We start from the raw sequence: 27,200 nt of genomic DNA on the forward strand, positions 1-27,200 counted from the left end.
TTTACAGGCACTTTTTCCTGCTTTTTGAGCAAGGAGTCTGGTATTTTGTCTGCAAGTGATCTGGCCAGCCCTTAGACGTTCGAGGTAACAGACCCCATCAAGGCACAGGCCAGGGCGCGGGTCCCTCCCTCTGCAGCTCACACTCGTGGTTCCAGTCGTGGCTTCAGACCAGAACCTCCTCTGACCCGACCCCAGAGAATCTGTGTCATTGGTCTGGGTGCAGCCAGGCAGTGGGAATATTGATTTCTCCCATTACTTTGCTGCATGTCAGAGGCTGAGAACCAGCAGCTTGGATTAAGGCTAGCAGATACCGAGCATACCTGCCCAGTGAAAATCAGTAACGAGAAAGAAAGGCTCTGTTCCCCTTAGAAATGGTGACTCTGAACAGGGCACAGAGCTTCAGGTTTATATAATGCTCCCCCCAGCCCCCATAGCCTTCTTTTCATGGCGTCCTAGAAGCAGGGGAGGAAGACGGAACTACCTCCTGAGCTCTCACGCCTCCTGCCCACATGCCTCTCAAAGGTCACTAAGTGGCTGTGTTAATCACAGCCTTCAGAAGCACTAAGCACCTACCAGAAGCCCACAGCACACAAGGGCTAGCACAGATTTCCTTTTTCTGTTTGAATTAAATTTTTTCTGAAGGCTGACAGAGTTGGCAGCAAATCCAGGTCAGACATTGCTTTAGGAAACAGGATTCAGAAAGAACCTCTGGTAGCACATGTACCCACACCTGGGATAAACCCACTCCACATACACTCCACACTCGGGTACCGGAGCTGTGGACAAGGGGAGCTATGCCGCTCCACTGCTGCCACCCAGTGGCCAGCGGGTGCCACAGCCCTACCCAGGAGCTGCTCGGAGGAGGGACTGGGCAGTGCCACGGATCCTGAGTCAGGAGGTGGCCAGGCCATAGCACAGAGGAGATGCAGGACAATAGGTGTGTTCTTGGGAACGGATGTAGGAAAACAAAACCCTAGGTTCCTGCAATGAAGAGTTGTCTCCACCCCAGACTGAGACAAGCTCCAGGAACTAAGTCAAAGCCAGAAGGTGTCCCTGGCTCCCAGGAGACTGACCAGCCCCTGATTCTGGGCTTACCTGCTTCGGGTCGGAGGCAGCAGCACCAGGGGCTGGAGATTCCAGTTCTATGGTCACAGGCCCGTCGTTCTGAATGTGAACTTGCATGTAGGCGCCGAACTTGCCATCTGTAAGAGCAATGGCAGCCATCACGAGAGGTGGAGACCTCAGGTTAAGGCTCTCCGCGATCAGTTCAATCGGAAACCTGGGAGCAGGGCCGGCCAGCCCCAGAATAAGGGAGACACAAGACCACACACATCAGAGGGGCCCTGCACGCCCTGCAGCCCTGGCAAGTGGGCGGCTGGGGAAATCATGGGTTAACAGGACTGTGAAGCCATGAGGACATGAAGTGTATGAACACTTTAGAGGGCAAAGAATTTGGTAAAATTCAAGTTGAACCAACACCACAACTCTGGAATTCCATTTTGGGGCAGACAGCCCAGTGTTTATGACCTGGGGTCTCATGGGGGGACAGATGGGCACAGTCTGCTGATGACACAGCACTGTTTGACCTTGAGAATCCTGACCCTGAAGGCCAGAGAAGGGCGAGAGGTCCCCAGCCCCTCCCTAGAGGATGGACAAGGAGTGAGAGGGGCTCCCTGGAGGAGGCTCCGCAGGGCACAGGACTTCAAAGGCCACGGGATTCAGGGCCCCAGCCAGCTCTGAGGCCTCTGCGTCCCTCCTGCAACACAGGGAGACCAGCGAGAGGACCGAGGTTGAGATCCAAGTTCGAGGAGCAGGGGAATGCTCCTGTGTGCAGAGTCAGGGTCTGCTCTCCGCATCACGGTCTGAGGGACCATGACTGCCTGCCCATCCCTGGGGGTCACGGTGCACTGCAGCTCAAGACGGGCTCTCAAGACGTGGAGGAGGGACACCTGCTTGGTTCTTCACTCCGGTGGTCCCCACAGTCCCCTGGGGAGGAGCCCTCACTTCACATGGAGCACCTTTCACAGGACGGACCACCTCTGGGGGACAGGCCAAGGAGAAGGGCAGCCCAGGAGCTCCTTGGGCTCCCCCCTCCAGAACGGCTCAGTGCTGGGACCCCCGGACACCAGAGCCACCACAGCAGCAAGGGGCCCCTCCAATGATCCATGACCTCATGGAGGGTCCCGGCAGAACAGGCTCGGGCAGTGGCGCGGGCAACTAAGAGAAGCCAAGCTGCTCCCCATTTTTAGAGGTGACATGGATCTAGTTCCCGCTGGGCAGCCAGTCGTGCTCAGATGACGGTGGCTTCCTGTGGCCTCCACTTAGATTAAAGTGGCCGTTCAGATCCACAGAGCTTTTGTGCTACCCTTGTCAGGAGCTAAAAAGACATCAGCTGGGGAGGAAATCATGTGTTTAATTGCAGGCTAAAAATTATGGCTACAATTAGGAGCAACTTTCAGCCGCAGCTCTCCTCAGGGAAGCTGAAGGCAGGCTCAGGAGGAAAGGAATTATTTCCGACCTTGAATTTCTGTTGCCAGGATATACAGCATATGCTTCACCCCGTTTATCATTCTAAGTAGCAAGAAATTTATTTTCTTTGCCTGTTTTTCTTCAGTTAAGAACAGAACTATTGTGCACCTTTCCACTGGTACAGACAATAAATCCAAAGACATGTTTCAAGAAGTCTTAAAATGGTAATATATTTTTTTCCCAGTCCAGCTCACAGAGTAAAGCCCCCAAGAAAACTTAAAATGGTTAGGAAAAATAAAAACATTAAAAAAATAATAATAATGTCAAAAGGCAGGAACATATCTACAAAACTACATCTGGGCTCCAGTGGTGATATAATCAGGTTGCTCTGAAATATAAGTCCCACATGTTTCCAGCAGCAACACTCCCCACTGGGGCCAACCCCGCAAGGTCCAAGGGCCCTACCAGCCCCAAACCACAGTGCTCCATGTACCGAGAAAGGCTGATGTCCACGCCCCTGATGTCAATGCCTGAAAGCCTGCCGACCTCCACCAGGAAGCCACACCCTGCCTCTCTGTGGCCCGGTGTCTTTCAGGATGACCGGCCACCACAAGGAACGTGCACGTGAGTACAGGCAGGGCACCAGCCCAGAGCCCAGCAAATCAGCATGCAGGAAAACTGGTCACTCTTTTTTTTATATATATATCTATGTGTGTATGTAGGTATTCATTTGGCTGCACCAGGTCTTAGTTACAGCACGCAGGCTCTTTGATCTTCCTCGCATCATGCAAGATCTTGAGTAGTGACATATGAACTCTCAGGGGCGGCACATGAGATCTAGTTCCCTGACCCGGGATCAAACTCCGGCCCCCTACATTGGGAGCTCAGAGTCTTAGCCACTAGACCACTAGGGAAGTCCCTAAAGGCAATTTTAAAAAGATAAGTCACAGGTATAGGTGGAAAGAAACTCCTTTCACCCTTGTCACCATCCAAAGACAGGAAACGACTCAGCATGAAAGGAGAAGTTTAAATCTTTCAGCAGGGGAAGCAGGAACAGTTTAAAAAACTTCATGGACTCGGGGTCTACAGATTCAGATCTCAACAAAGATGTGATTCCCCCATCGAGAATTCCTAGATTTACATGAACAGTAACGCCTCTGGCATCGTAGCACTGGCCAAAGTACGTAACACAGGCTTCCACTGAAAGTTTACGCATGTGATGAAAATGTTTTAAGTATTAATAGTAAAAAGAGAAGAAAATTAAGCAAACCCATAAAAAAATTAAACCCTAACCATGAAGGAAAGACTCGACATGGTCTTCCTCCTTTGGGCACTTTTCTGCAAGATGAACTTGTCAGGGCTGGGACATGCCCAGAGGGAATATGGGTCGGGATGAGGGGTGGAGGACAGTCAGAAGTCTCCTGCATTCCTTAAACAACCTTCCACATTCCTCTAGCTCTCTGCCACCCACCACGGATCAGACCTGCAGGGAATACATAGGTAGCTCTTTTTAATCCCGTGGAGGCTTCTGATTTGCTGAACAAAGCTGACAGGTAAGCGCTTTCCTAGACTGAGCACAAAACGGCTAAGAGTGGGAACAAGATGCTGGAGAGTGGAGATCCCTCTTTTCAACTGTTCCATTCTGGTATCACATTTATTTTTGTTTCCTAACTATAAAAGCAACACATGCTCAGAACTCAACTCTGAGAATGGTTAAGGACACCCGCTAAGCGGTACTTCTAGCATTCAGCTGAAGGATGGAGGCTCCTGGGTGGGGGGTGGGGTGGGGTTGTAGGGGGCCAAATGAGAACTCAGCATCCTGAAGCCCACTCAGGTTGGGGGTGTCCACAAAGCGCCCTCAGCCTCAGGCTCGTTCTGCAAGAGAGGGGAGGACTGAGGATTTGTGCGCTGGGTTTCTCCCCCAAAGCAAGTATTTGAAGGGAAGGCAGAGGATGAGAAAAACCCTCTGAGAACAGCAGAGGTGTGAACTGCGGAGGATGAAAGATAGTCACAGACTCTGACGTTTCTTCCACTGGAGGCGGGTCTCCACTCTTCCCCCAGAATTCGGGCGGCTGAGTAACTGCCCTAACCAACAGCACGTGGGGCATGACACAGGCCACTTTCCAGGCCTGTCTGTGGGGCTGGCGCTTCCACTTCCTGCTCCTTGAAGCGTCCCCTTCTGGTTGGGGAAGCCAGGCACCATTGTAGAAATCCAGCTACTCCAATACAGCTGGGCTAGGAGAAGCCAAGCATCATGGGGAGCCCAGGGGAATTAGATGAGGCAGGGCACAGAAACAAGATGAACAGAGGTCATCCCAGAAGCAGATCCCCAGCCCCAGCCAGCACCGTGGCCGCCACCTGGCAGCGTCGACCCCACCACGGGTTTCTACCATGAAGGCAGGGCAGCCCCTGTGTTAGTTGCCCAGTCATGTCCGACTCTTTGTGATCCCATGGACTGCAGCCCGCCCAGCTCCTCTGTCCATGGGATTCTCCAGGCAAGAATACTGGAGTAGGTTGTCAGGCCCTCCTCCAGGGGATCTTCCCAACTCAGGGATCGAACCCAGGTCTCCTGCATCACAGGACGATTCTTTATCGTCTGAGCCAAGAAATCCCTCAGGCTGATCAGGGTCTGGGACAAGAGCCCGCCCAAGCCCTTCCAAGATTCCTGACCTGCAAAATAGTGATGAAGACAGTCATTTTTTGTTTGTTTTTACTTGAAAATACTGGATTTAGTAGAAAATATCACATTGTAAACAAGTCCATTGATGCATTAGTTTAAAACAGAATGACAGCACAATCATGCCTAAAAGTTAAAGATGAAACACTGGTACCAAACACAGCACTTAAAGAGAGGCCTGAGCTAGGCTCTGAAAGATCTTTCTCAGAATCAGAGGCGGCGGCAGCTTCCAACTGGCACAAAAGCAGGGAGGAGGAGGACACATCCAAACTGTCAGGGCACAGCGGTAACAGGAAATGAGAGCAGCACACTCGTCTTGTGAACAAAGAGTGAAGGAGCGAAGGGCAAAGCATCGTGTTTCCTGATGCCCTGGGGACCTGAGACTATGCCACATGAAGCCAGGAGGGTTAGAAGGGCAGGGTATTTTACATGGGGAAAGGATATTAGGCAACTTAGAAGAAATTGGTGTGTTTTGGGCACTCAGCTCTTAGGGATGTAGACATGTAACCTGGGAGGGGATGGATGTCAATTTGTGGTCATTTCACAGTACATACATACGTCAAGTCACTAAACCTAACACAGCGTTACAGGTCAATTACATCTCAAAAGAACTGGACATTTCTTTTTAATTTCTTGGCATCAGGGTTAAATTTTCTAATTTTCAAATTAAACTACATTGTCTTAAAGTCACTGAAGAGACCCTGAAAATCTTTCAAGAAAGAAAATGTATTCAGCACTTTATGTTCCTTCAGCTCACAGAGGACTTTCCACGTTGGAGGTGAAAGCCAGAATCTCAAAATTAACCCAACGACAGTAAGCGTGTAAAACATACTCCCTGCACTTTGTTCCACTACAGAAGAGCAAGCAAGGCACGGGAGATCACCGTAAGGCCTCTGAAAGCCCAAAGGAGCTGAAAATAAATTCTGATTAAAACCCCTGGCATCATCCATGTTGGCTTTTCATCAGAATGATCTGATGTACCATATCCCATGAGCTTAATTCTGATCCTTTATAAAATTATAGTGTTTACAGTACACTGCTTCAGGCACTTCACATAATGACCTGGACAAAATACACATCTTTTCAAAAAGTAAGAGCTGTTTTTAGGAACACAAAGCACTTAAGGGTACATGGAACACTCGTGTTGAAGGGCTTCAATGAAAGTGGCCTTGTTTTCACCCGCGAGTTCCCTGACAACCATCACTCATGTCCCACAGAAAGGGCTCTCTCCCGTGCTTCTGTGATATTCCTGGTGCTCATCCTTCTAAGGAACTTGGGGCAGTCTCAAACACATCTGAGGTTACTCAGAAATGGGATGATTCTACACGGCAGGCAGATGACACAATGATGGCAGCAGTTAATCCCTGGCTCAGCAAAGAAACATCATTATTCAAAGCACTGAACTCCTAATTGGGGGAAGAACCTTGTTTGTAGCAAAGCCATGTTGGACAGAGGACCCCAGTGGACGTCCACAACCAGACTTGTCCATGGAATTCTAAACTGGGATGTTCCCAGATGAGGGACGTGTATTCCTTCTCTACTAGGACCCAAGTAAAGGGCAGGACTTGACTTAAGGTGAAAGGGTCCTGATCACATAGAACCCATCTGTCCTTTTGGCAAATGGACACTTCACATAAGAGGAAAATTTAATTTAAAGAAATACCAGTGAGGAGCTGGGACAAAACTCCTCTGAACATGACCGATCTGAGGAGCTGACAGCCCTTGAGGTGGGGTTCTGCTACAGAACTCCAGAGTCAGGTCATGACATTTATCCCTTATGGTTGAAAATAGGCCCAATAAAAAAGGGACCTGGGTTTATTTAACCCAGAGAGAGAAAGTTAAAGAACAAGAAAAACTACAGAATTAACTGGTGACAACAGCTAAATGTCTACAGGAGGCTGACAGCAGCAGCAGACACAGTTGTGGTTGATCAGACACAGAAGTGGTCATCCTGCGGTCTCACCCTGAGGTTCATCACCAAAGGAGGCTAAATACACTTTCCCAGTAGCTGAAGCAAAAGGCACACTGCTGCTGCTGCTAAGTCGCTTCAGCCGTGTCTGACTCTGTGCGACCCCATAGACAGTAGCCCACCAGGCTCCCCTGTCCCTGGGATTCTCCAGGCAAGAACACTGGAGTGGGTTGCCATTTCCTTCTCCAATGCATCAAAGTGAAAAGTGAAAGTGAAGTCGCTCAGTCGTGTCCAACTCTTAGTGACCCCACAGACTGCAGCCCACCAGGCTCTTCCATCCATGGGATTTTCCAGGCAAGAGTACTGGAGTAGGGTAACATTGCCTTCTCCAAAAGGCACACTAGGATAGTCTAAATGCAACTCGTCCCCTGAAACATGAAAACAGACTAGAGGTGAATGGCCCTCAGAAGAAAATTCATAATGTTGGATTCACAGTTCTCCTACAAACCAGGCCCACTCTTCTCAGGCATTTTCTAGGCTCCCTCTTGGTCGATGAAGCTTGGATAGCATCTCCCACAACCAGCGGTTAAGTCTACACTGTTCACATGCCAGCAGAGAGCCACACGCAGCCACGGAGTGCTGGAAACGGGGTGGGCCTGGATCAAGGTGCACAGTGAGCAGAAAGCTTCAGTACAAGGCAGGAAAGAAGAACGCTCATCAGGAACTCTCTACACTGACTGCGGGGTCAAATCAGAACCCTGGGGATGTCCTGCACACCAGTTTTGCTTGTTTCTTTTTCCTTTTTTTAGTATGGCTCCTAGAAATTTGAGAGGACATGCGACTCCCCTCTGCGGCCGGCAGTTGCATTCCTCGTCAGGCAGGGTGAATAACCAAAACAAAGCACCCTGCATCCTGTGCGCTGCTGCGCCGCGACACGCCTCAAACATGGACAGAAGCCACGGAGAAGGGTGAACGGTACCATGCAGCCTTCAGAGGACACACATGGCAGCGGCAGGGGCAGCGGCTCCAATGTGGTTTTAACAAAATAATAAACTATTATATAGCACAAGGGCGCTCAGCTCAGGGCTCTGTGATAACCTAGATGGGTGGGATGGGGTAGGGAGGGAGGGAGGTCAAAGAGGGAGGGGATATATGTATGTGTGCGTGCTAAGTCGCTTCAATCAGGTCCGACTGTGCAATCCCATGGACTGTAGCCCACCAGGCTCCTCTGTCCGTGGGATTCTCTAGTCAAGAATACTGGAGTGGGTTGCCATTTCCTCCTCCAAAGGATCTTCCCCACCCAGGGATCGAGCCCGCATCTCTTACGTCTCCTGCACTGGCAGGAGGTTCTGCCCACTGAACCACCTGGGAAGCCCACATATATATACACATAGCTGATTCACTGTTGTTGTACAGCAGAAACTTAACACGACATTATAAAGCAATTATACCCCAATTTAAAAAAAAGTAATAAGTATAAACAGCGAACTTTCTGGAAAGGAAATCTGCAGACTGTTGGTCCTCTGCTGGAAAATGTCCTGGGGACACTGCCCCCCTATCCCCTGGGGGACCCCACCTACCTTTGACGAGCTCCGGCCTGTAGGCCTTGCGCAGCTGCTCCAGGAAGCCCTTGTAGAAGGACTCGGCCTGCTCTGCAGGCATGGCCAGGTGGAAGTCGGGCTTGTTCCCCTTGAGGACACACTGCAGGGTGAACTGGCTGACGCACAGCACCTCGTACTGCTTGTCCATCACGCTCTTCGACCAGTGTTTCCCACTTTCATCCTCAAATACACGCAGGTTTAAGATCTTCCGGACCCTAGGGGAAAACCCGGGTGAGAGCCACCTAGAGACCCGCAAGACCCAGACACACCCATGCCCCTAAAATGTCACCAGTGCTCTGCAGACGGGGAACACTGTGCTGGCTCCATCGCCTACATGACGGATGACCTCGGGCAAGTTCCTTTCCTCCCTGCACCTCATCAGTAAAAAGTGAGAGTGCTGGTCACTAAGTTGTGTCAGACTCTTCTGGACCCCATGGACTATAGCCCGCCAGGCTCCTCTGTCCATGGGATTTCCCAGACAAGAATACTGAATGGGTTGCCATTTCCTTCTCCAGGGGTTCTTCCCCACCCAAGAATCGAACCTGGGCCTCCCGCATTGTGGGCAAACTCTTTACCGTCTGAGCCCTTCAGTAATGGGATAATGCTGCTGCTGTTGCTGCTGCTGCTGCTGCTAAGTTGCTTCAGTCGTGTCTGACTCTGTGCAACCCCATAGATGGCAGCCCACCAGGCTCCCCCATCCCTGGAACTCTCCAGGCAAGAACACTGGAGTGGGTTGCCATTTCCTTCTCCAGTGCATTTAAGTGAAAAGTGAAAGTGAAGTCGCTCAGTCGTGTCCAACCTTCAGCGACCCCATGGACTGCAGCCTTCCAGGCTCCTCAGTCCATGGGATTTTCCAGGCAAGAGTACTGGAGTGGGGTGCCACTGCCTTCTCCGAATGGGATAATAACAGTCCTTTCTTTTATCAGCCCCTCTAATTCACAGAGCTTCCAGTGGGAACTTGAGCTGAGATGACGAACCCTTCTTCACTATCTGCTCCTTCAAGCTGGGGCTATATCAAAACATGAGCTCAGTTCTATTTTCTAGAGAATTCAATTTTTACACAGGGGTAAATGATGACCCTTTTTAACAATTCGGCAAACACCCTGGAGAAAACTCATGGTCAGTGCAGAAATGCAGGAAGATCTGGGGAGAGACATTTTGACAACCATGTCACAGGCTCCTTATAGCCAGAGGGGCTTTCCCTGTATGTGGGGATGACAAAGGACATCCACCTCAGCAAGGAAGAGGACTGGCTAACATTTATAAGGTCAGACTTGAGACAAATAACAAACAACTATTTCCATGCAAGCTGCAATTCCACCCCCTGAACCCACCTGTGTGGATGATGCCAAAGACACGTTCAGAGCCTCTACAAATACTCGCTCGCCACCAGTCTTGTAGGCGCCTTCTGCAGGGGACATGTCCATGGCCCCTTTTCCATGGCTGAGGTCCACCTTCTGTTGAGTCCTCTCTCTGAACCACCAAGTTACATACTAGCTCTCCATTTTGTCAAAGCCACAGAAAGATTCAGACCCAGGCCCCAGCTTTTAACCCCTACACCACCCCCAGCCTCCTGTGTATCTGAGGGACAGCTATGGAAACACCGACATTCGTGAAGTGGTACTGAATGGTCCTTGCCAGACTAACACCTTAGCAGGAATTCGGTTCCAAGTCTGCTTTTCAACCTAACACAAAAGGGACTACTGGGCGCTGCTGCACTTTTGCTCTGGGCACCAAAGGGCAGAGAGAAAACAGATCCAAGCTTTGGAAGAAAGTGTGCCAGGTAGTGCTGGGGAGAGGAAACGTGAGGACAGGCCAGTCAGGCAATAACAGTGACAAAGCTCCCACCTTAGAAGAGAGAGCACCGGCTTCCAGGTCAGGCAGCCCAGGTTCTAGTCTGGAGTCAGGCTTTGTGCTACATACATGTGTGCGACCGTCAGCAGGTAACGTAACCTCACTGACCTGCAGATCCTCATGTGTCCAGTGAACAACTGAGCATTTCTGACATGTGTAACAGGGCCCAGACAGTGCAGCTCAAACTGGAAACATAAACTATTCATGTGAAAAGAGGCTCAGTGTTTGCATTAGGAGAATGGCTCGAGGCTGCAAGAGCACACAGGGACAGAGGCTGAGCTGCGCTCCAGCCCGCCACTGACGTCACCCGCCAGGTGACGGCTCTTCCCTGCCCTCCTCGTCCGTGACACAGAGGTGGCCACAATGCATCGAAAGGCACACAGATGAAAGTGACAGAGGCTCACTTTACAGGAGCAAAACACTACGGAAGTTCCGTGTGTGTGTGTGTATATACATATATGTATCTTTTTTTTAAGTTCTGTTATATATTTATTTATTTGGCTGCACTGGGTCTTAGTAGCAGCACATAGGATCTTCAATCTTCTTTTTGGCATATGCAAGATCTTCAGTTGCAGCATGTGAGATCTAGTTCCCTGACCAGGGATTGAACCTGGGGCCTCTTGCATGGACAGCATGGAGTCTCAGCCACTGGACCACCAGGGAAGTGCCTATATATACATACGTATATATGTCTGTGCGTATATATCATATAAAGAACTAGCCAGCTAGCTGGACAACCAGCACATATCCCACCAGAACAGCAGTGATGTGGAATGTAAGATAAGATGCCTCTTACATGTGCTCCAGTTCCTTCTGTGTATCTTCCAAGGAAATACCCAGCAACACGCAGATGCCCCGTCCAATGGCGCTTATCTGTTCTCCTCCAACTGGGAAGGCAACAAAAGGGAAAAGAGACTCAGAACCAGGCAGGTGCCATGAAGCACGTATGAGTATCCACAGGAAAGCTTAAACGCTGTACTTGTAACTTCTTTGGCAAAGGCCACAGGTACTGAAACATATAAGAGCTTACATTAACTCAGTATTATGATCATAGCTGCCCATTCTGATTTGACATCTGGAATGAATGAGTTGTGAACAACCGTGACACATGATTTTCAGGCCTCATGTTCATTTGTGTTACCATGAGTGAGACACCTGAAATTTTCTATGAGTCTGCCCATCTGTAACAACAGAGCTTTCCTCCCAGAGAATCCAGCTTAGCTATGTTAGTTCTGAGAAAGGAAATACTTGCTTTTCTTGAAAATCAGCAAACTGGGTAACACAATACAGAATGCAAAAACATTTATGTCATACAAAATAAATGATTTCTCTACTAACTGCAGAAAAGAGAAATATACATAAAAAATACATCTTAAAAGTTAAGCTTCAAGTCAGAAAAATTCTATTATTTCCCAGTTTATTACTAATGTTGCATTATAAGCCAATGACCTCCAAATCTTTTTGAATGATGCACCCCACCCATAAAAAATAAAATTCTCTGAACACAGATTTCTATTTCAAATATTTGCGTGTATTTAGAGTCAACTGTTGGAGAAGGCAATGGCAACCCACTCCAGTACTCTTGCCTGGAAAACCCCATGGATGGAGGAGCCTGGTAGGCTGCAGTCCATGGGATCGCGAAGAATCAGACATGACTGAGTGACTTCACTTTCATTTTTCACTTTCATGCATTGGAGAAGGAAATGGCAACCCACTCCAGTGTTCTTGCCTGGAGAATCCCAGGGACAGGGGAGCTTGGTGGGCTGCCATCTATGGGGTCACACAGAGTCGGACACGACTGAAGCGACTTAGCAGCAGCAGCAGCAGAGTCAACTGTACACTCTGGGCTTCCATGGTGGCTCAATGGTAAAGAATCCACCTGCCAATGCAGGAGATGCAGATTCCATCCCTGGGCTAGGAAGATCCCGAGGAGAAGGAAATGGCAACCCACTCCAGTGTTTTTGCCTGGAGAATCCCAGGGACGGGGGAGCTTGGTGGGCTGCCATCTATGGGGTCACACAGAGTCGGACACGACTGAAGCGACTTAGCAGCAGCAGCAGCAGAGTCAACTGTACACTCTGGGCTTCCATGGTGGCTCAGTGGTAAAGAATCCACCTGCCAATGCAGGAGATGCAGATTCCATCCCTGGGCTAGGAAGATCCCCAGGAGAAGGAAATGGCAACCCACTCCAGTGTTTTTGCCTGGGAAATCCCATGGACAGAGAAGCTGGGTAGACTACAGTCTATGGGGTCGCAAGAGTCAGATACGACTTAGGGACTAAACAGCAAGTACACAACACTACCATTTTATCAATGGTGGCACACTACTTAAGCAAGAAACATTATTACAGGGGTCAAACTAAAGCCATATTTCAAATGTTTATCTTCATAATTTTCAATTTTAGGGCCAACTTGTTACTGAAGCTCATTAGATTATTGATGTTTGGTTACTTTATTCTGTACTGACCTAATGTTCCAATCCAGAGAAGGGTCAGCTCTGATATTTTTTTGCTGTCTGCTTCTGCTGGATGATAATATCCATAAATGTTCCTGACAAGGCATCGCATACTGTGCCATGTCCCACATCCTGCAAGCTCAGGAAAGAATGAGAAACCCTCCATTTCTGCAGGCATCTGACAAGGGACCATCTGACAGTCAGAAACCAGGAAAGTATATGCCTCGACTTATTCCTTAAATAACTCTTTTTACAGCTTAACGTTTCTTATTTTTATACTTTAAAAAACCAAACATTTTAATATTTTCTTCTATGCTTTTTTTTTTGTAATGGACTATGAGTGATGAACCACTGACTCAAAATATGAAACCAAAATCATCTATCCTGACATAGCCAGTAAACACTCAGGGTTGTTTGCCTGTTTGTATGGCTTTAGAAAACTTCGGCTCTATTTGTTCTTTAATTAAATCCATATTATTTTCTTACAATATCAGTATTTTAAAATTTTTCCCCAGAGTATATTTTAAAAACTGAAAAAATGATTATTGAACTATGTTCACCATTAAAGTAATGCCATATGCATTATAGAAATTTTTTAAAAAAACAGGAAAGAAAAAAAGAACACAGAACATCCAAAGACAAGCACTTTAGTATGTTACTGATTGATTTCCTTTTGAGATTTCTCCACTCACAGATTTTACTCCATATTTGTTCTCCACCGAATAATATTATATATAAATTTTTGTGTCTCATCTTTTAACAGCACATGGGCATGTTTTCACATTATGAGCTTTTCCTAAACATCTTTTAGTTGCAGCCCATCCAGTGAAACAGCTGCATTCTATCCATGGATGGACTAACCATCCTATTTGGCCAGATAAATGGCTTGCTTTCAAGTTCTCACTTCAATAAATAACACCGTGGTGAAAATCTTTGGACACTAAAGACCTTTTTTTTTTAACAGACGTTTCTGTATAGCATAGTTTTAGGTTCATAGCAAAATTGAACAGAAGGTACAGAGGCTTCTCATATACCCTGCCCCCAGACAGTTCCCCCACCACCAACGTCCCTCATCAGATGGTATATTTGTTCCAAACAATGAACCTCCATGGACACGTCATCATTCAAAGTCCACAGTTTACACCAAGGGTCACTTTTGGTGTTGTGGGGGTTTGAACAAATGTCTCATGACATATATCCACCATGACACTATCATATAGAGCAGTGTGACTGCCCTAAGAGACCTCAGGGCTCTGCTGGCTCATCCCTCTAAAGCTTTTTCCACAATTAGGATTAACATCGTAGATAAATCCTCAGAAGTAGAATCACAATTTGAAGTGTTTCAAATCACTATGTGAAGAGTTTCAACATTTTCATAATGTGGTATTGTCCTAAAGAACAAATTATGCACCAAAGCCTTGAAATGACACTTTCCTTTTGGAGAAGTTATGCCCCTCCCTAGGGATGTTTTATTATAGACAAATGGATTTCTAAAGGGAAAAAACACAGGGCTAGGAAAGACCTGAGATATTTAGTCAATATAAATTTATTTTGTGTAAATATAAATTTATTTAGTTTATAAGTAAACTAAAATAGTTTATTTGATGCCATGTATGTTGGCACCATACAAGACCTCTTCTTTGAGAAGAATTCACCACCTAATTAATCCATTCAAACCCAACCAATCTCTTTCCAACATTCTATGAATCTATTCACATTTCAGCTCATAAAGCTGAGTGAGGAATCTAAAAAAGAGGTATGTATGTATATGTGTAACTGATTCACTTTGCTATGCACCTAAAACCAACCATTGTAAGTCAACTATACTCCAATAAAAATTAAAGAAAAAGCTGAGTGATAGACATGGGGGTTACTGTCTTGTTCCATCCATGTAACCATATGAATATGTCTGAAATGTTCCATCATTTTAAAGCTTTTAAAATTAGATGATCACAATAACCAAGCTAAGGCATCAATGTGCCGGACCATGTTCATAAAGGAGGCTACTACATAATGTGACTCCTAATATTCTCCTCTGTCACTCATAAAATCGGAAGTTGCATTTTAGAACCTTTGAAATAAAATGCCACTCACGAAAGGCCACATGGCAGTGGAGCCAGTCATCCTAAAGCAATCAGAAAATGTCTCTGTTGTAATTCAAGGAGAAGGCCTGGCTAACCAAAGGCTCCTCCAGCACTGCGAGAGAATTCCATCTTATTAACTCCTAACCACAGTTAGCACTCTTGCATGTTTTTTCTTTTTTTTTCCTTAACATGCAGGATGGTTTCTACGTTGTTTTTAATCCAAAGCATGTAATTTAAATAGTAAACTAAAATCATTCAAACTATGCAGCTAATCTCACAGAATCATGTTTTTAATCAGATTGGCAGAATGGAGAGTTGTCGGTTAGGACCAAAACTCAACGTTCTGCAAAGTGTGCTGGCTGCTCATGACGATCACATTGAGCAGACTGCAAAATTCTTCTCAAAAAAAAAAAAAAGGCAATAAACCCCAGAGTTATACTATCCCCCGTTACTCCAGGACCATATCGCAAACCAGTTACCAAAACACCTCAGAAATCATGTTGCAGGACTGAAAAGTAGAATCTCAGATTTAAATACATGGTTTTACCGAGTTTGATGGTTTCTTTAGGGGAGTTTGCTGTTTCGTTCTTAGAGCTATACTTTCTTGGACACAAAAACACGCGTTTGGTATACACTGGCTTGAGGGCAGGGTTATCTACAAGGGAAACAATACTAGAATTCTGCCAATAAGAATAGGAAAGACTAGAAGACAATGTAGTCATTCCAAAAAAAAATAATAATGTTAACATCTTTATGATCTTGTCTGAGTTTTGAAACGATTCCCTTGTACCCACTAGTCATCTGGACCCCTGATGTCCACACGAGACCACAAGTGACCAGGAGAAAGACTGAGGGCCGCGAGGCTCGGTCCACGAGAGACTGGTGGAAAGAAACGCCTCCCGATGCTTCAGGGTCTCCCCGGGTTACGGGAGCGAACACGCTCAGAACCAGCCCCTGCGAACACCTGTCAGGAGCGCGCACCTCGCGGGGCGTCCAGCTCCAGGAAGACCGGGACACGGAGAAAACCCGGGGCGGGTGTGGGGGGACAGAAAGGCACAAACGCCGAGGGGAGCGGCTGGGGAGGAGCTGCGCGCTCCGGAGACGCCCCCCCACGCGCAGCCCAGCAACACCCCGCGGAAGGGCGGGCCGGGGGACGCCCGGGGGTGCGGCCATCCGCGCTCCGAACAAAAGCAAGCGCCGCTGAAGACGACGGTCACCGCGTCCCTCAGCGGAGACCCGGCGGCCCTTGGAGAGCGCCGCGGGCCGGGGGACGGAGGAGCGGTCGGGGTGCTCGGGGCCGCGGGGCTGGGATCGCCCGGGGGCGGCGCCCGGGAGAACCCTTGGCAGGGGCAACCGGGCGCGGGGTCAGGGCGGCTCCTCCCGGCCCCGCCCGACTGACCTGTGACGCTGGCCCGGGTGACGCGCTGCACCACGGCCTTCATGGCGGCGGCTGCGGCGAGCGGGGCGGCGCCGGGCGGCTTCCGGCCTCGGGGACTCCGCGGGCGGCGCGGCGGCCGGCGCCCTCTGCCGGGGATACCCGGAAGCGCGCCGCAGCGCGGCCCCGCCGGCCTCGCCCACCGCAGGTTGGTCCCGCCCTCCGTAAGTTGGCCCCGCCCTCCGTGTAGCCCCGCCCCGCTGTGGGCCCCGCCCACTCCCCGTTCCTGCCCACCCAGAGCTGAGCCCCGCCCAGACTCAACCCCTTTCCCGGCCCCCACTCCTAGGCAGACTCACAGGTGCTAAGTTTCTGCTCACATCCCGCCAGTCATCCCTGCATCCCAGCTTTGTCCCGATTCCTAATCCTAACCGTGTTCCTCCTGCCGTTTCCCACCCCTCTGACTCCAGATCCTCCCAAATTCCTTTTCCCTTGTCTTCCTCCCTCTGCAGCTCCTCAGAAACCAGACATAAGAGGATCTGCTGCCTAAAATAGCCATCTAACTGTTTAGGTCAATCCTAAAGGAAATCAACCCTGAACATTCATTAGGACGGATGCTGAAGCTCCAATACTTGGCCACCTGATGCGAAGAGCCAACTCCTTAGAAAAGACCCTGATGCTGGGAAACATTGAAGGCAGGAGGAAAAGGGAGCAACATAGGAGATGGTTGGATGGCATCACCGACTCAACGGACACGAGTTTGAATAAGCTCTGGGAGATGGTGAAGGACGGAAGCCTGGTGTGCTGCAGTCCGTGAGATCGCAGAGTCGGACACAACTGAGCAATTGAACAACAAACTGTTTAAGTACTCATTTGACCTACCTGTCATGTTTCCTGCAGAGATACATGATTCTGTAATTCTAATTCCTTCTCTAATCCTAATATTTGGCCTCTCTTACAGGATTATTAGAAGGTTTGAATAAAATACACTGTGTAAAAGTGCTTGGAAAGCTGCAAAGGACTGTACAGATATTACCCTAACAATCATTGTCACAGATTAAAAAAAAAAACAAAACTCCTCTGAGTGTGTCTTCTTCAGTCTGATAGTGCTGGTGGGTACAGAGGAATGGGGTTCCTGATATTCCTGAACCAAACTTGGTCTTCCCTGCCCTACTTTTGTGCTGAGCACCTCAGAAATGGCAGCTGGTTTATGGTCTTTTTGTATCTTAGTTTTCATAATTGTGGGCTTCCCAGGTGGCTCAGTGGAAAGAATTCAGCTGCCAATGCAGGAGACTCGGGTTCCGCCCCTGGGTCAGGGAAAATCCCCTGGAGAAGGAAATGGCAACCCAACTCCAGTATGCTGCTGCTACTGCTAAGTCACTTCAATCATGTACCCCAGAGACAGCAGCCCACCAGGCTCGGCCGTCCCTGGGATTCTCCAGGCAAGAACACTGGAGTGGGTTGCCATTTCCTTCTCCAATACATGAAAGTGAAAAGTGAAAGTGAAGTCACTCAGTCATGTCCGACTCCTCGCAACCCTATGGACTGCAGCCTACCAGGCTCCTCCATCCATGGGGTTTTCCAGGCAAGAGTACTGGAGTGGGGTGCCATTGCCTTCTCCAAACTCCGGTGTACTTGCCTGGGAAATTCTATGGACAGAGAAGCCTGTCAGGCTACAGTCCATGGGATCCCAAGAGTCAGACACAACTTGGCTACTGAGCACATATCCACGTTCATTTCTGCCCCACTGTGACTGTGCATGGGTGCTGTTATTTGTAGTCCCTTATGGTTTCTTTGTATCCTGTTGCTGGAGCTGACCTCTGTCCAGGTGCAAGCACTCAGGTTGAAGGTCCCAGGTTTCAGCCTGTGTCACCCTGACCCTTCTCTCCTGAAACAGGTCACAAACTCTCATGTGAGAGATGCCCCTCTATACTGGGAGGAAAGGAGCAGTCTTATTTCCAAAGACAAAAGCTCACCAAGAAGAATCTGAACCAATAAGCTTTGCAGTTTCCCCCAGTTTACTTGCCTACCTCATATTCCTTAACCTGTCATGTTCCTCCATGATTCTTCAGTTCAGTTCAGTTCAGTCACTCAGTCGTGTCTGACTCTTTGCGACCCCATGAATCGTAGCATGCCAGGCCTCCCTGTCCATCACCAACTCCCGGAGTTCACTCAGACTCACGTCCATCGAGTCAGTGATGCCTTCCAGCCATCTCATCCTCTGTCGTCCCCTTCTCCTCCTGCCCCCAATCCCTCCCAGCATCACAGTCTTTCCCAGTGAGTCAACTCTTCACATGAGGTGGCCAAAGTACTGGAGTTTCAGCTTTACTATCATTCCTTCCAAAGAAATCCCAGGGCTGATCTCCTTCAGAACGGACTGGTTGGATCTTCTTGCAGTCCAAGGGACTCTCAAGAGTCTTCTCCAACACCACAGTTCAAAAGCATCAATTCTTCGACGCTCAGCTTTCTTCACAGTCCAACTCTCACATCTATACGTGACCACTGGAAAAACCATAGCCTTGACTAGACAGACCTTTGTTGGCAAAGTAATGTCTCTGCTTTTGAATATGCTATCTAGGTTGATCATAACTTTTCTTCCAAGGAGTAAGCATCTTTTAATTTCATGGCTGCAGTCACCATCTGTAGTGATTTTGGAGCCCAAAAAAATAAAGTCTGACACTGTTTCCACTGTTTCCCCATCTATTTCCCATGAAGTGATGGGACCGGATGCCATGATCTTCGTTTTCTGAATGTTGAGCTTTAAGCCAACTTTTTCACTCTCCACTTTGACTTTCATCAAGAGGCTTTTGAGTTCCTCTTCACTTTCTGCCATAAGGGTGGTGTCATCTGCATATCTGAGGTTATTGATATTTCTCCCGGCAATCTTGATTCCAGCTTGTGCTTCTTCCAGCCCAGCGTTTCTCATGATGTACTCTGCTGCTGCTGCTGCTGCTGCTGCTGCTGCTAAGTCACTTCAGTCGTGTCCGACTCTGTGCGACCCCATAGACGGCAGCCCACCAGGCTCCGCCATCCCTGGGATTCTCTAGGCAAGAACACTGGAGTGGGTTGCCATTTCCTTCTCCAATGCATGAAACTGAAAAGTGAAAGTGAAGTCGCTCAGTCGTGTCCGACTCTTAGTGACCCCATGGACTGCAGCCCACCAGGCTCCTCCATCCATGGGGTTTTCCAGGCAAGAGTACTGGAGTGGGGTGCCATCGCCTTCTCCAGATGTACTCTGCATATAAGTTAAATAAGCAGGGTGACAGTATACAGCCTTGACGCACTTCTTTTCCTATTTGGAACTAGTCTGTTGTTCCATGTCCAGTTCTAACTGTTGCTTCCTGACCTGCATACAGATTTCCCAAGAGGCAGGTCAGGTGGTCTGGTATTCCCATCTTTTTCAGAATTTTCCAGTTTATTGTGATCCACACAGTCAAAGGCTTTGGCATAGTCAATAAAGCAGAAATAGATGTTTTTCTGGAACTCTCTTGCTTTTTCGATGATCCAGCGGATGTTGGCAATTTGATCTCTGGTTCCTCTGTCTTTTCAAAAACCAACTTAAACATCTGGAAGTTCACAGTTCATGTATTGCTGAAGCCTGGCTTGGAAAATAGAATTTTGAGCATTACTTTACTAGCGTGTGAGATGAGTGCAATTGCAAACATAATGACAAAAACATACATACACACACAAAACACAGGCCTGCTTCTTTAGGTCTTCATCTCCTTATCAAGACTCTCATGTCATGTAAGTGAAGTGAAAGTCGCTCAGTCATCTCTTTGCAACCCCCTGGACTGTAACATGCCAGCCTCCTCTGTCCATGGAATTCTCCAGGCAAGAGTCCTGGAGTGGGTAGCTGAAAACTTTATATAAATCTGTATGCTTTTCTCCTGTTGATTTGTCTATCACTTTACTTTTTCAGACCTGAGGAGAATAAGGAAAACTTTTTCCTCCCCTAGAAGAGAAAGTTTCAAGTTGAAAACAAGAAAGAGTCATTTGGCCAGAAAAGACTACAAAATATTATGCTGGAATGTTAAATACTACACACTCAGATCAGATCAGATCAGTCGCTCAGTCGTGTCTGACTCTTTGCGACCCCATGAATCACAGCAAGCCAGGCCTCCCTGTCCATCACCAACTCCCGGAGTTCACTCAGACTCACGTCCATCGAGTCAGTGATGCCATCCAGCCATCTCATCCTCTGTTGTCCCCTTCTCCTCCTGCCCCCAATCCCTCCCAGCATCAGAGTCTTTTCCAATGAGTCAACTCTTCACATGAGGTGGCCAAAGTACTACACACTAAGTTGCCAAAAATAGTATCACCGGTAGTAAAACAAACATCATACACTTCTGATACTTCACTGAGGAAAGACATGCTATCACTTTAGTGGTATTGTCTGCCAAAAACATATAATCTGAATCCAATCATGAAGCAAGATCAAACCTAAATTAAGGAGCATTCTACAGAATGCAGATTGAAGGCAGAAGGGGACGACAGAGGATGAGATAGCTGGAGGGCATTACTGACTCAGTGGACAAGAGTTTGAGCAAGCTCCTGGAGATGGTGAAGGACAGGGAAGCGTGGCATGCTATCCTCCATAGGGTCACAGAGTCCAACACGACTGAGTGACTGAACAACAACTACAGAGTAACTAGAATAATCCTTCAAAAATGTCAAGGAAAAGAAAATCTGAGATATTTTTCCAAGTTATACGGAGCTTTTCTTTTCCATTTTTGGCACCGCACAGCAGACAGGATCTTAGTTGCCCAACCAACGACAGAACCTGGACCCCCAGCAGTGAAAGTTCCAAGTTCTAACCATTGGACTGCCAGGGAATTCCATGTTCATACGCGTATTTCATATACATCTCCTTCTGATTTAGGTGCATTTACGTGGGTTTGTCACTTGCAACCAACGGAGACCAGTGGAGAAAACCCTGCAGCACCAGAGGGCAAGGACCCGGATCCTCACTTTGTACCCCCATCTCTAGAATACTAGTAGCCACTGTTGGGATTTAATCCACATCAGCTGAAAGGATGAGGGTATCTGTGCTGCTCCTAAAGAACCGATGGAGTCTACTGAATCCAGGAGTTACGACCCAGTTCATAATACACTTACCAAGCACCCACATAGTACACAAAGGGCTGCTCCAAGTCCCAAACTAAACGTGGGGGTTTCCCAAACCTAATCTTAAAGGGACCACAGAAGCTCTGTTTGACAGCAACATGAAAGAAGTATAAAGTTACATCAACTAATTTCAGAACACCAAGTTTACAAAGTTCAATATGATATTTCACTTCAATCTTTCACTCCTGTGATACAGAAGGACACCCGCTGAATATGCAATTTACTTTTCTTCAAGGGGATATTTATTGCCTATTTTTTATTTTATTTTAAAGCAAACTTAAATGTATTCACTTTTCACAAATGGAAAGTGGAAATCAAGGTATCTCTCAAATGTATATGCTGAACCAAAGTTCTGTTTTCAGAGTTCAGCAGTCAATCATGATTTTGGTCCAGGGCCACTAGTCCATGATTTCAAATAATTGATGATCCTGGCAGTAACTGGAACAAAATCTTCTCTATATGTGACAATCGTTTCCACATAAAAGCCTTGTGGGGGCTCAGATAGTTCGTTTCTTGAGGCATCCTTTTGTTCTACTTTATCACCTTAAAAAAGAAAAAAAAAAAGGAACATCTGCATCATTAACTTTTTTATCTTTTTTTTTTTATAGTTGATCACAAACTTCTAACTATACAGCAGTCATTAGAATTATTAGTAGAGTCTTGAAAATTAAATAAACTAAGGTAAGAATTACCCCACCCCATCAGATTCCTGACACCATTGTCAAAAGAATTTTTTAAAATAATTTTTTAAAAAAAATGACCACTATAGGGGACTTCCCTGGTAGTCCAGACACTAAGACTCGGAGTTCCCAATGCAAGGGGTCCTATTTCAATCCCTAATCAGGGAACTAGATCCCACATGCCACAACCAAGACACCCGCAGTCAATAAATAAATGTTTTGTTTTTTTTTTCAAATGACCACTACAGAGATAAATGTTTTAAAACGCTCAATTGTGGATATGTGTATTTTCAGGCCCCTGGTAATTTTCAACACCAAACGAAATCATCAGCACAGTTTTTACATAAAAAGCTTTACTGAAATATATTTTTCATATACACATTTAACTCACTTATACAATTCAGTAGTTTTTAGTCTTTCCAGATCTGTGCAATCAGCACCAAATAAAGTTTAGAATACCAGACACACACACACACACAAAAACCCTGATTTTTTTAGCAGTCGCTCCCCACCAAGCCCCAGGCAACGCCTACTCTGGAGGAAACTAGATTTATACCCCATTTCTGAAAGCTGGAGGATTTCCTCTTTGGTAGGTAATCTATTGGGAAAATTTCAATACTCCAGCAGGTGCAAGTCCTGAAACCCTTTGCTCGCTGAATGGGAGGAAGGCTGATGCTATAGGAGCATCGCCTCTTTAAACCACCTTCTAGTGTCTTTTGACACTTGACCGGGAACCTCACAAATTCTTCAAATTCTGAGGACAGTGACGGCCTCATTCAATAACTCAGCAAGGTCGAGGGAAAAGGCTCTAAAAGTCCTTTCCTGCCTGGTTCCATGATAACGATAAGCAGTCGCCCCAGTGCTCCGTAGAATAAACCTGGGGAAGCGGCCCCGCGAAGCCACTTCCGCTAACCGCCCGGACACGGCCCACGAAAGGCCGCGCGTCTGCGGAGGTCCTGCCAGAGAGCCGTACCTGGCGGCTTGCTCTTTTTCTGACTCAAAAAAATCAAGGAGCCCAGCAGGGTCCAGGCGCCCAGTCCGTAAACGACTGACATCCGCCGGTACCAACGAAGGGCTTGCGCCGGCCGCATGACACCGCCGCGTAGACCACACTCCTCCGAGTCTCGGGTGAAGGCGGGCCTTCCGGTCTGCGCGTCACCGCCGCCGCCTCCAATGAAGAGCCGCCTTGGGCAGCCGCTTCCGGCGTTGGCCCCCGATGCATCCTGGGGCGTGTAGTACGGACCTCCCACCCGGAAAGAACTCAGGTGTGGGGCTGGGCCCGAGGGCTTCCGTCTTTTGCCTGGAACCCACGACCTTGCCTTCCATGTGACGGGGCCCTATGACAGCTTCTCTTAAGCACACCTCTCAGTTCAGTTCAGTCGCTCAGTCGTATCCGACTCCCTGCGACCCCATGGACAGCAGCATGCCAGGCTTCCCTGTCCATCACCAACTTCCAGACCTTGCTCAGACTCGTCCATCCATTCGGTGATGCTATCCAACCATCTCATCCTCTGTCGTCCCTTTCTCTTCCTGCCTTCAACCTTTCCCAGCATCAGGGTCTTTTCCAATGAGTCAGTTCTTTGCATCAAGTGGCCAAAGTATTGGAGCTTGCATAATTGTAACGACATGCCTTACAAAGGCTTCAGGTGGCACTTGTTTTGGGGTCCCCCCCCCCTTTTTTTTGGACCCCTTAGCTTGTGGGATCTTAGTTTCCTGACCAGGGATGAAGCCAAGACCCCTGCACTGGAAGCAGAGCCTTAATTACTGGACTGCCAAGGAAAGCCCCTGGCACTTATTTTTATTGGAATATAGTTGATTTACAATGCTGTAGTTTCAGGTATAGAGCAAACTGAATCAGTTTACATATACATAGATCCCCTCTTTTTTAGATTCTTTCCCATATAGGTCATTACAGAGTATTGAGTAGTTTCCTGCACTATAGATTAGGTCCTTATTACTCCTGGAAACTAACAGAGGAGTCCAACAAAAGAAATTCCTGGATGACAGCTGTCGTAGCAATTGTGTGTTAGTTGCTCAGTCATCTCCAACTCTTTGCGACCTCAAGTAGCCCTCCAGGCTCTTCTGTCCATGGGATTCTCCAGGCAAGAATACCAGAGTGGGTTGCAATGCCCTCCTCCAGGGGGATCTTCTACACCCAGGGATCAAACCCAGGTTTCCTGCATCCCAAGCAGATTCTTTACCATCTTAGCCATCGGGGGCCTATGTGAAAGGGGACATAACCTCAAAACAAGAATGAACTCCACTGGGTAGAATAGCTAGAATTTTTATAATTGAGGTAACGTTGGTTTATAACATGTTTCACATGTACATTATAATTCAAGTTCTGTATGCACTGCAGTCACTTCACTACCACAATCCCTAGTTTCCCTCCATCACAGTACAACAGACCCCCCCCCCTTAATCCATTTCACCCTTCCCCATCCCTCCTCCACTGGTAACCACCAATGTGTTCTCTGTATCTCAGGTGAGGGAGGGACAGTGCCACTCCAGACCACTCAGCCTCAACAGCTGCACATTATTTCTTACGTTTCCTTATCTGTTAATATTTGGACAGTAAATGAAGATTAAGTTCAGGAATTACTTGTTGGAGAATTTACATAAAACATACTCAAGACTTACAGAGACTTCAGAAATCAAATATGTATTAGCACTATTTTAACCAATGCTTTCTCCATCCAGATTTATTTCCTTTCTGATCATTGATTTTCATGTAAGCAAGTTGCCAAAATACATTAGCTCTGATTTTATACAGACTCTAAAAGTTAGGATACAAAAAGCATATAAACATCTACCAATACCAAAATGTTTATGACCTTAAAATTTCAGAGAGTAAGAAAAGGGCACAGATAAGGAATATAAATAAATTAAAATCTAAATAGTTACTAACACTTCGATTATTTATTAAAATTCATTGGCAAAGTAAAAGGAATGTTAAGCCTTTATAAACATTTGTGAACACAAAATGACAGTGTTTTCTTCCATTTCCTGCCTATATCCTTAACTCAACAAGCACTGGAGACAGCCAGCTTCTTCAGATGGTCCATGAACACCTGCAGGCTAACGTCATCAGTGAGGATGGGCGCTCCCGTTTCCTGAAATAAAACGAGAAGGGTTTACTGGCAGGTATCTTAAAAGCTGGTTAAAATTCATAAATTAGGGACTTTCCCCTCAGGAAACTAGAAGTGCTGTCCCTCTGCCAAGAATACTCCTGTCACCCATGCCCATCTCCTACCGAGCTAACTAATTTTTTCAAGTGAAGCATAGTTTCCTCACAAAACCCTCCCTGATCCACTAAGATCTGGCCATCCCTGCCACTACACAGTTCTGAGAACATGCTCTCTTACTTCATCCTCTGTGTAATTCTCAGGACTCCTCCAGAGCTGGCTCCCACATGACAGAATTCAAAAGAGCAACAAACTCACCATTAAGAGTAAGAAATGTTAACATCCTCTCTCAAGAACTTATAGAACTATACAGATAATCAGCAGAAGTATATAAGAATTCAACATCACCATCAACTAACAGGACCTAGCTGACATTTACAGAACAATCTATAAATCTATCCAACAGCAGAATACCCAATCAAGTGACCATGGAACATATAGGCCAAACAGACCATATCCTAGACCATAAAACAAACCATCAAATTTTTTAAAAACTGAAATAATGCAAGGTATATTGTTTAACCACAATGGAATCAAAATAAAATCAATAACTAAAGACAAAAAGAAAATCTCTGGAAACTAAACACTTATAATCCAAAAGACAAAAAAGAACTCTCAAAGGAAATTTTAGAAAATGTATCAAACTGAATGAAAACAAGAATACAACAATCAAAACTTGTGGGACACAGCAAAAGTCATGCTGCAAAGGGATTCAGAAGTACTAAATGCATACAGTGAAGAAGTGAAAAGTCTCAAATCAATAATCTAAGCTCCTATCCTCAAGAACCTAGAAGATGAAAGATATAAACCCACAGCAAGCAGAAGAAAATAAAGATTAGAGCAGAAATCAATGACCCAGCAAACAGATAAAAGGACAAGAAAAGGAAATAACGGGTTTCAAATTGGAATGGAAGAAATAAACTGCTTCTACTTGAAGAAGTCTGTAAAAAATCCCAAGGAATCTACCAAAAAACTGTCAAAGGTAGTAAGTGACTCAGGAAGGTCACAGGACACAAGTCTACAAAAATGACTTTATGTTATGCTTGCTGACTTATGATTCTTTGATTTTATGATAGCATAAAAGCAATACTCATTCAGTAGAAATCATACACCGTATTTTACATCTTGAGTTTTGGTCTCTTTCCAGGCTAGTGATACACAGCCCGTTTCCTGTGATGCTGGGCAGGTCCCAGTCAGCCACACTAATCACATGGGTGAACAACCAAGACACAACCATTCTGACCCAGACAACCACTCTGCTTTTCACTTTCAGTTCAGTATTTAATAAGTTACATGAGATACTCAATACGTTCTGTGTTATTATAAAATATGTTTTGTGTTAGATGGTTTTGCCTCACTATAGGCTGATGTAAGTGCTCTGAGCATATTTAAGGCAGGCCAGGCTAAGCTATGATGTTTAGCAGGTTAGGTGTATTAAATGCATTTTCAACTTACGATACATTTATTCAGATGTAATCCCAGTGTAAGTTAAAGACCTGTACTAGCAATGAACAACTGGACACCGAAATTAAAAATACAGTATCACTCAGAGTCACTCAAGAAAAAAAGAAAAACTGATGAAAGAAATAAAAACAGACTTAATAAATGGAGAGACGTACTGAGTTCACAGATAGGAAAGCTCAATAAAGGTACCAACTCTCCCAAAATTGACAGAGAGGTTCAGTGCAATTTTTACCAAACTTCCAGCAAGATTTTTAAAAGATAGATACAAGATTATTGTACAACTCATATGGAAATGCAAAGAAATCAGAATAGTTAAGCAAGTTT

The 27,200-nt window shown here is 46.6% G+C and overlaps 4 protein-coding genes across 26 annotated transcripts in view; 1 reads left to right on the forward strand and 3 right to left on the reverse strand.

Moving 5' to 3' along the window:
- The window catches only part of DTD1 (D-aminoacyl-tRNA deacylase 1), a 130,865-nt gene extending 114,351 nt beyond the window's left edge, over positions 1-16,514 (reverse strand). For all 3 annotated transcript variants that reach the window (XM_086333781.1, XM_086333780.1, XM_086333779.1), the window contains exons 1-4: positions 16,448-16,514; positions 11,307-11,397; positions 8,636-8,871; positions 1,096-1,202 (exon numbers count right to left, since the gene is read on the reverse strand). In XM_086333781.1, the coding sequence (XP_086189907.1) occupies positions 1,096-1,202; positions 8,636-8,871; positions 11,307-11,397; positions 16,448-16,490 (477 nt within the window). In that variant the 5' untranslated portion in view covers positions 16,491-16,514. The remainder of the gene's footprint in view (positions 1-1,095; positions 1,203-8,635; positions 8,872-11,306; positions 11,398-16,447) is intronic.
- LOC147360886 (uncharacterized) lies at positions 15,219-17,495 on the forward strand. Of its 4 annotated transcripts, none has more exons than XM_086333775.1 (2): positions 15,219-16,647; positions 16,933-17,495. In XM_086333775.1, the coding sequence occupies exons 1-2, from the start codon at positions 15,951-15,953 to the stop codon at positions 16,968-16,970; spliced, it is 735 nt and encodes a 244-aa protein (XP_086189901.1). In that variant the 5' UTR covers positions 15,219-15,950; the 3' UTR covers positions 16,971-17,495. The 4 variants fall into 4 exon arrangements, with proteins under 4 accessions (XP_086189901.1, XP_086189903.1, XP_086189904.1 ...); XM_086333777.1 differs by having other exon boundaries at positions 16,992-17,495; XM_086333778.1 differs by having other exon boundaries at positions 15,219-16,631.
- Positions 17,496-21,766: 4,271 nt separating this feature from the next.
- SMIM26 (small integral membrane protein 26) lies at positions 21,767-23,357 on the reverse strand. The gene is made up of 2 exons (XM_086333784.1): positions 23,201-23,357; positions 21,767-22,090 (listed from the first exon to the last, which is right to left on the reverse strand). Exons 1-2 carry the CDS (start codon positions 23,316-23,318, stop codon positions 21,924-21,926), a joined length of 285 nt encoding a protein of 94 aa, XP_086189910.1. The 5' UTR covers positions 23,319-23,357; the 3' UTR covers positions 21,767-21,923.
- Positions 23,358-24,873: 1,516 nt separating this feature from the next.
- SEC23B (SEC23 homolog B, COPII component) overlaps positions 24,874-27,200 on the reverse strand; it is a 30,738-nt gene continuing 28,411 nt past the window's right edge. For all 18 annotated transcript variants that reach the window (XM_086333773.1, XM_086333774.1, XM_086333766.1 and 15 more), the window contains one exon: positions 24,874-25,340. In XM_086333773.1, the coding sequence (XP_086189899.1) occupies positions 25,251-25,340 (90 nt within the window). In that variant the 3' untranslated portion in view covers positions 24,874-25,250. The remainder of the gene's footprint in view (positions 25,341-27,200) is intronic.

Source organism: Bos grunniens, chromosome 13, assembly GCF_055505025.1.
Source record: "Bos grunniens cultivar Pamir isolate PY7600 chromosome 13, Bosgru_T2T1.0, whole genome shotgun sequence".
In the NCBI taxonomy this organism is placed as follows: Eukaryota; Metazoa; Chordata; class Mammalia; order Artiodactyla; family Bovidae; genus Bos; species Bos grunniens.

Bases quoted from the DNA above. Each gene is read 5' to 3' on its own strand.
- LOC147360886 (XM_086333775.1), top strand. From the start codon at position 15,951: ATGCTTCAGGGTCTCCCCGGGTTACGGGAGCGAACACGCTCAGAACCA. The intron at 16,648-16,932 runs GTAAGTTGGCCC...CTCCCTCTGCAG, and splicing joins GCAGGTTGGTCCCGCCCTCC to CTCCTCAGAAACCAGACATA.
- SMIM26 (XM_086333784.1), bottom strand. From the start codon at position 23,318: ATGCGGCCGGCGCAAGCCCTTCGTTGGTACCGGCGGATGTCAGTCGTT. The intron at 22,091-23,200 runs GTACGGCTCTCT...TTCTTTTTTAAG, and splicing joins GAAAAAGAGCAAGCCGCCAG to GTGATAAAGTAGAACAAAAG.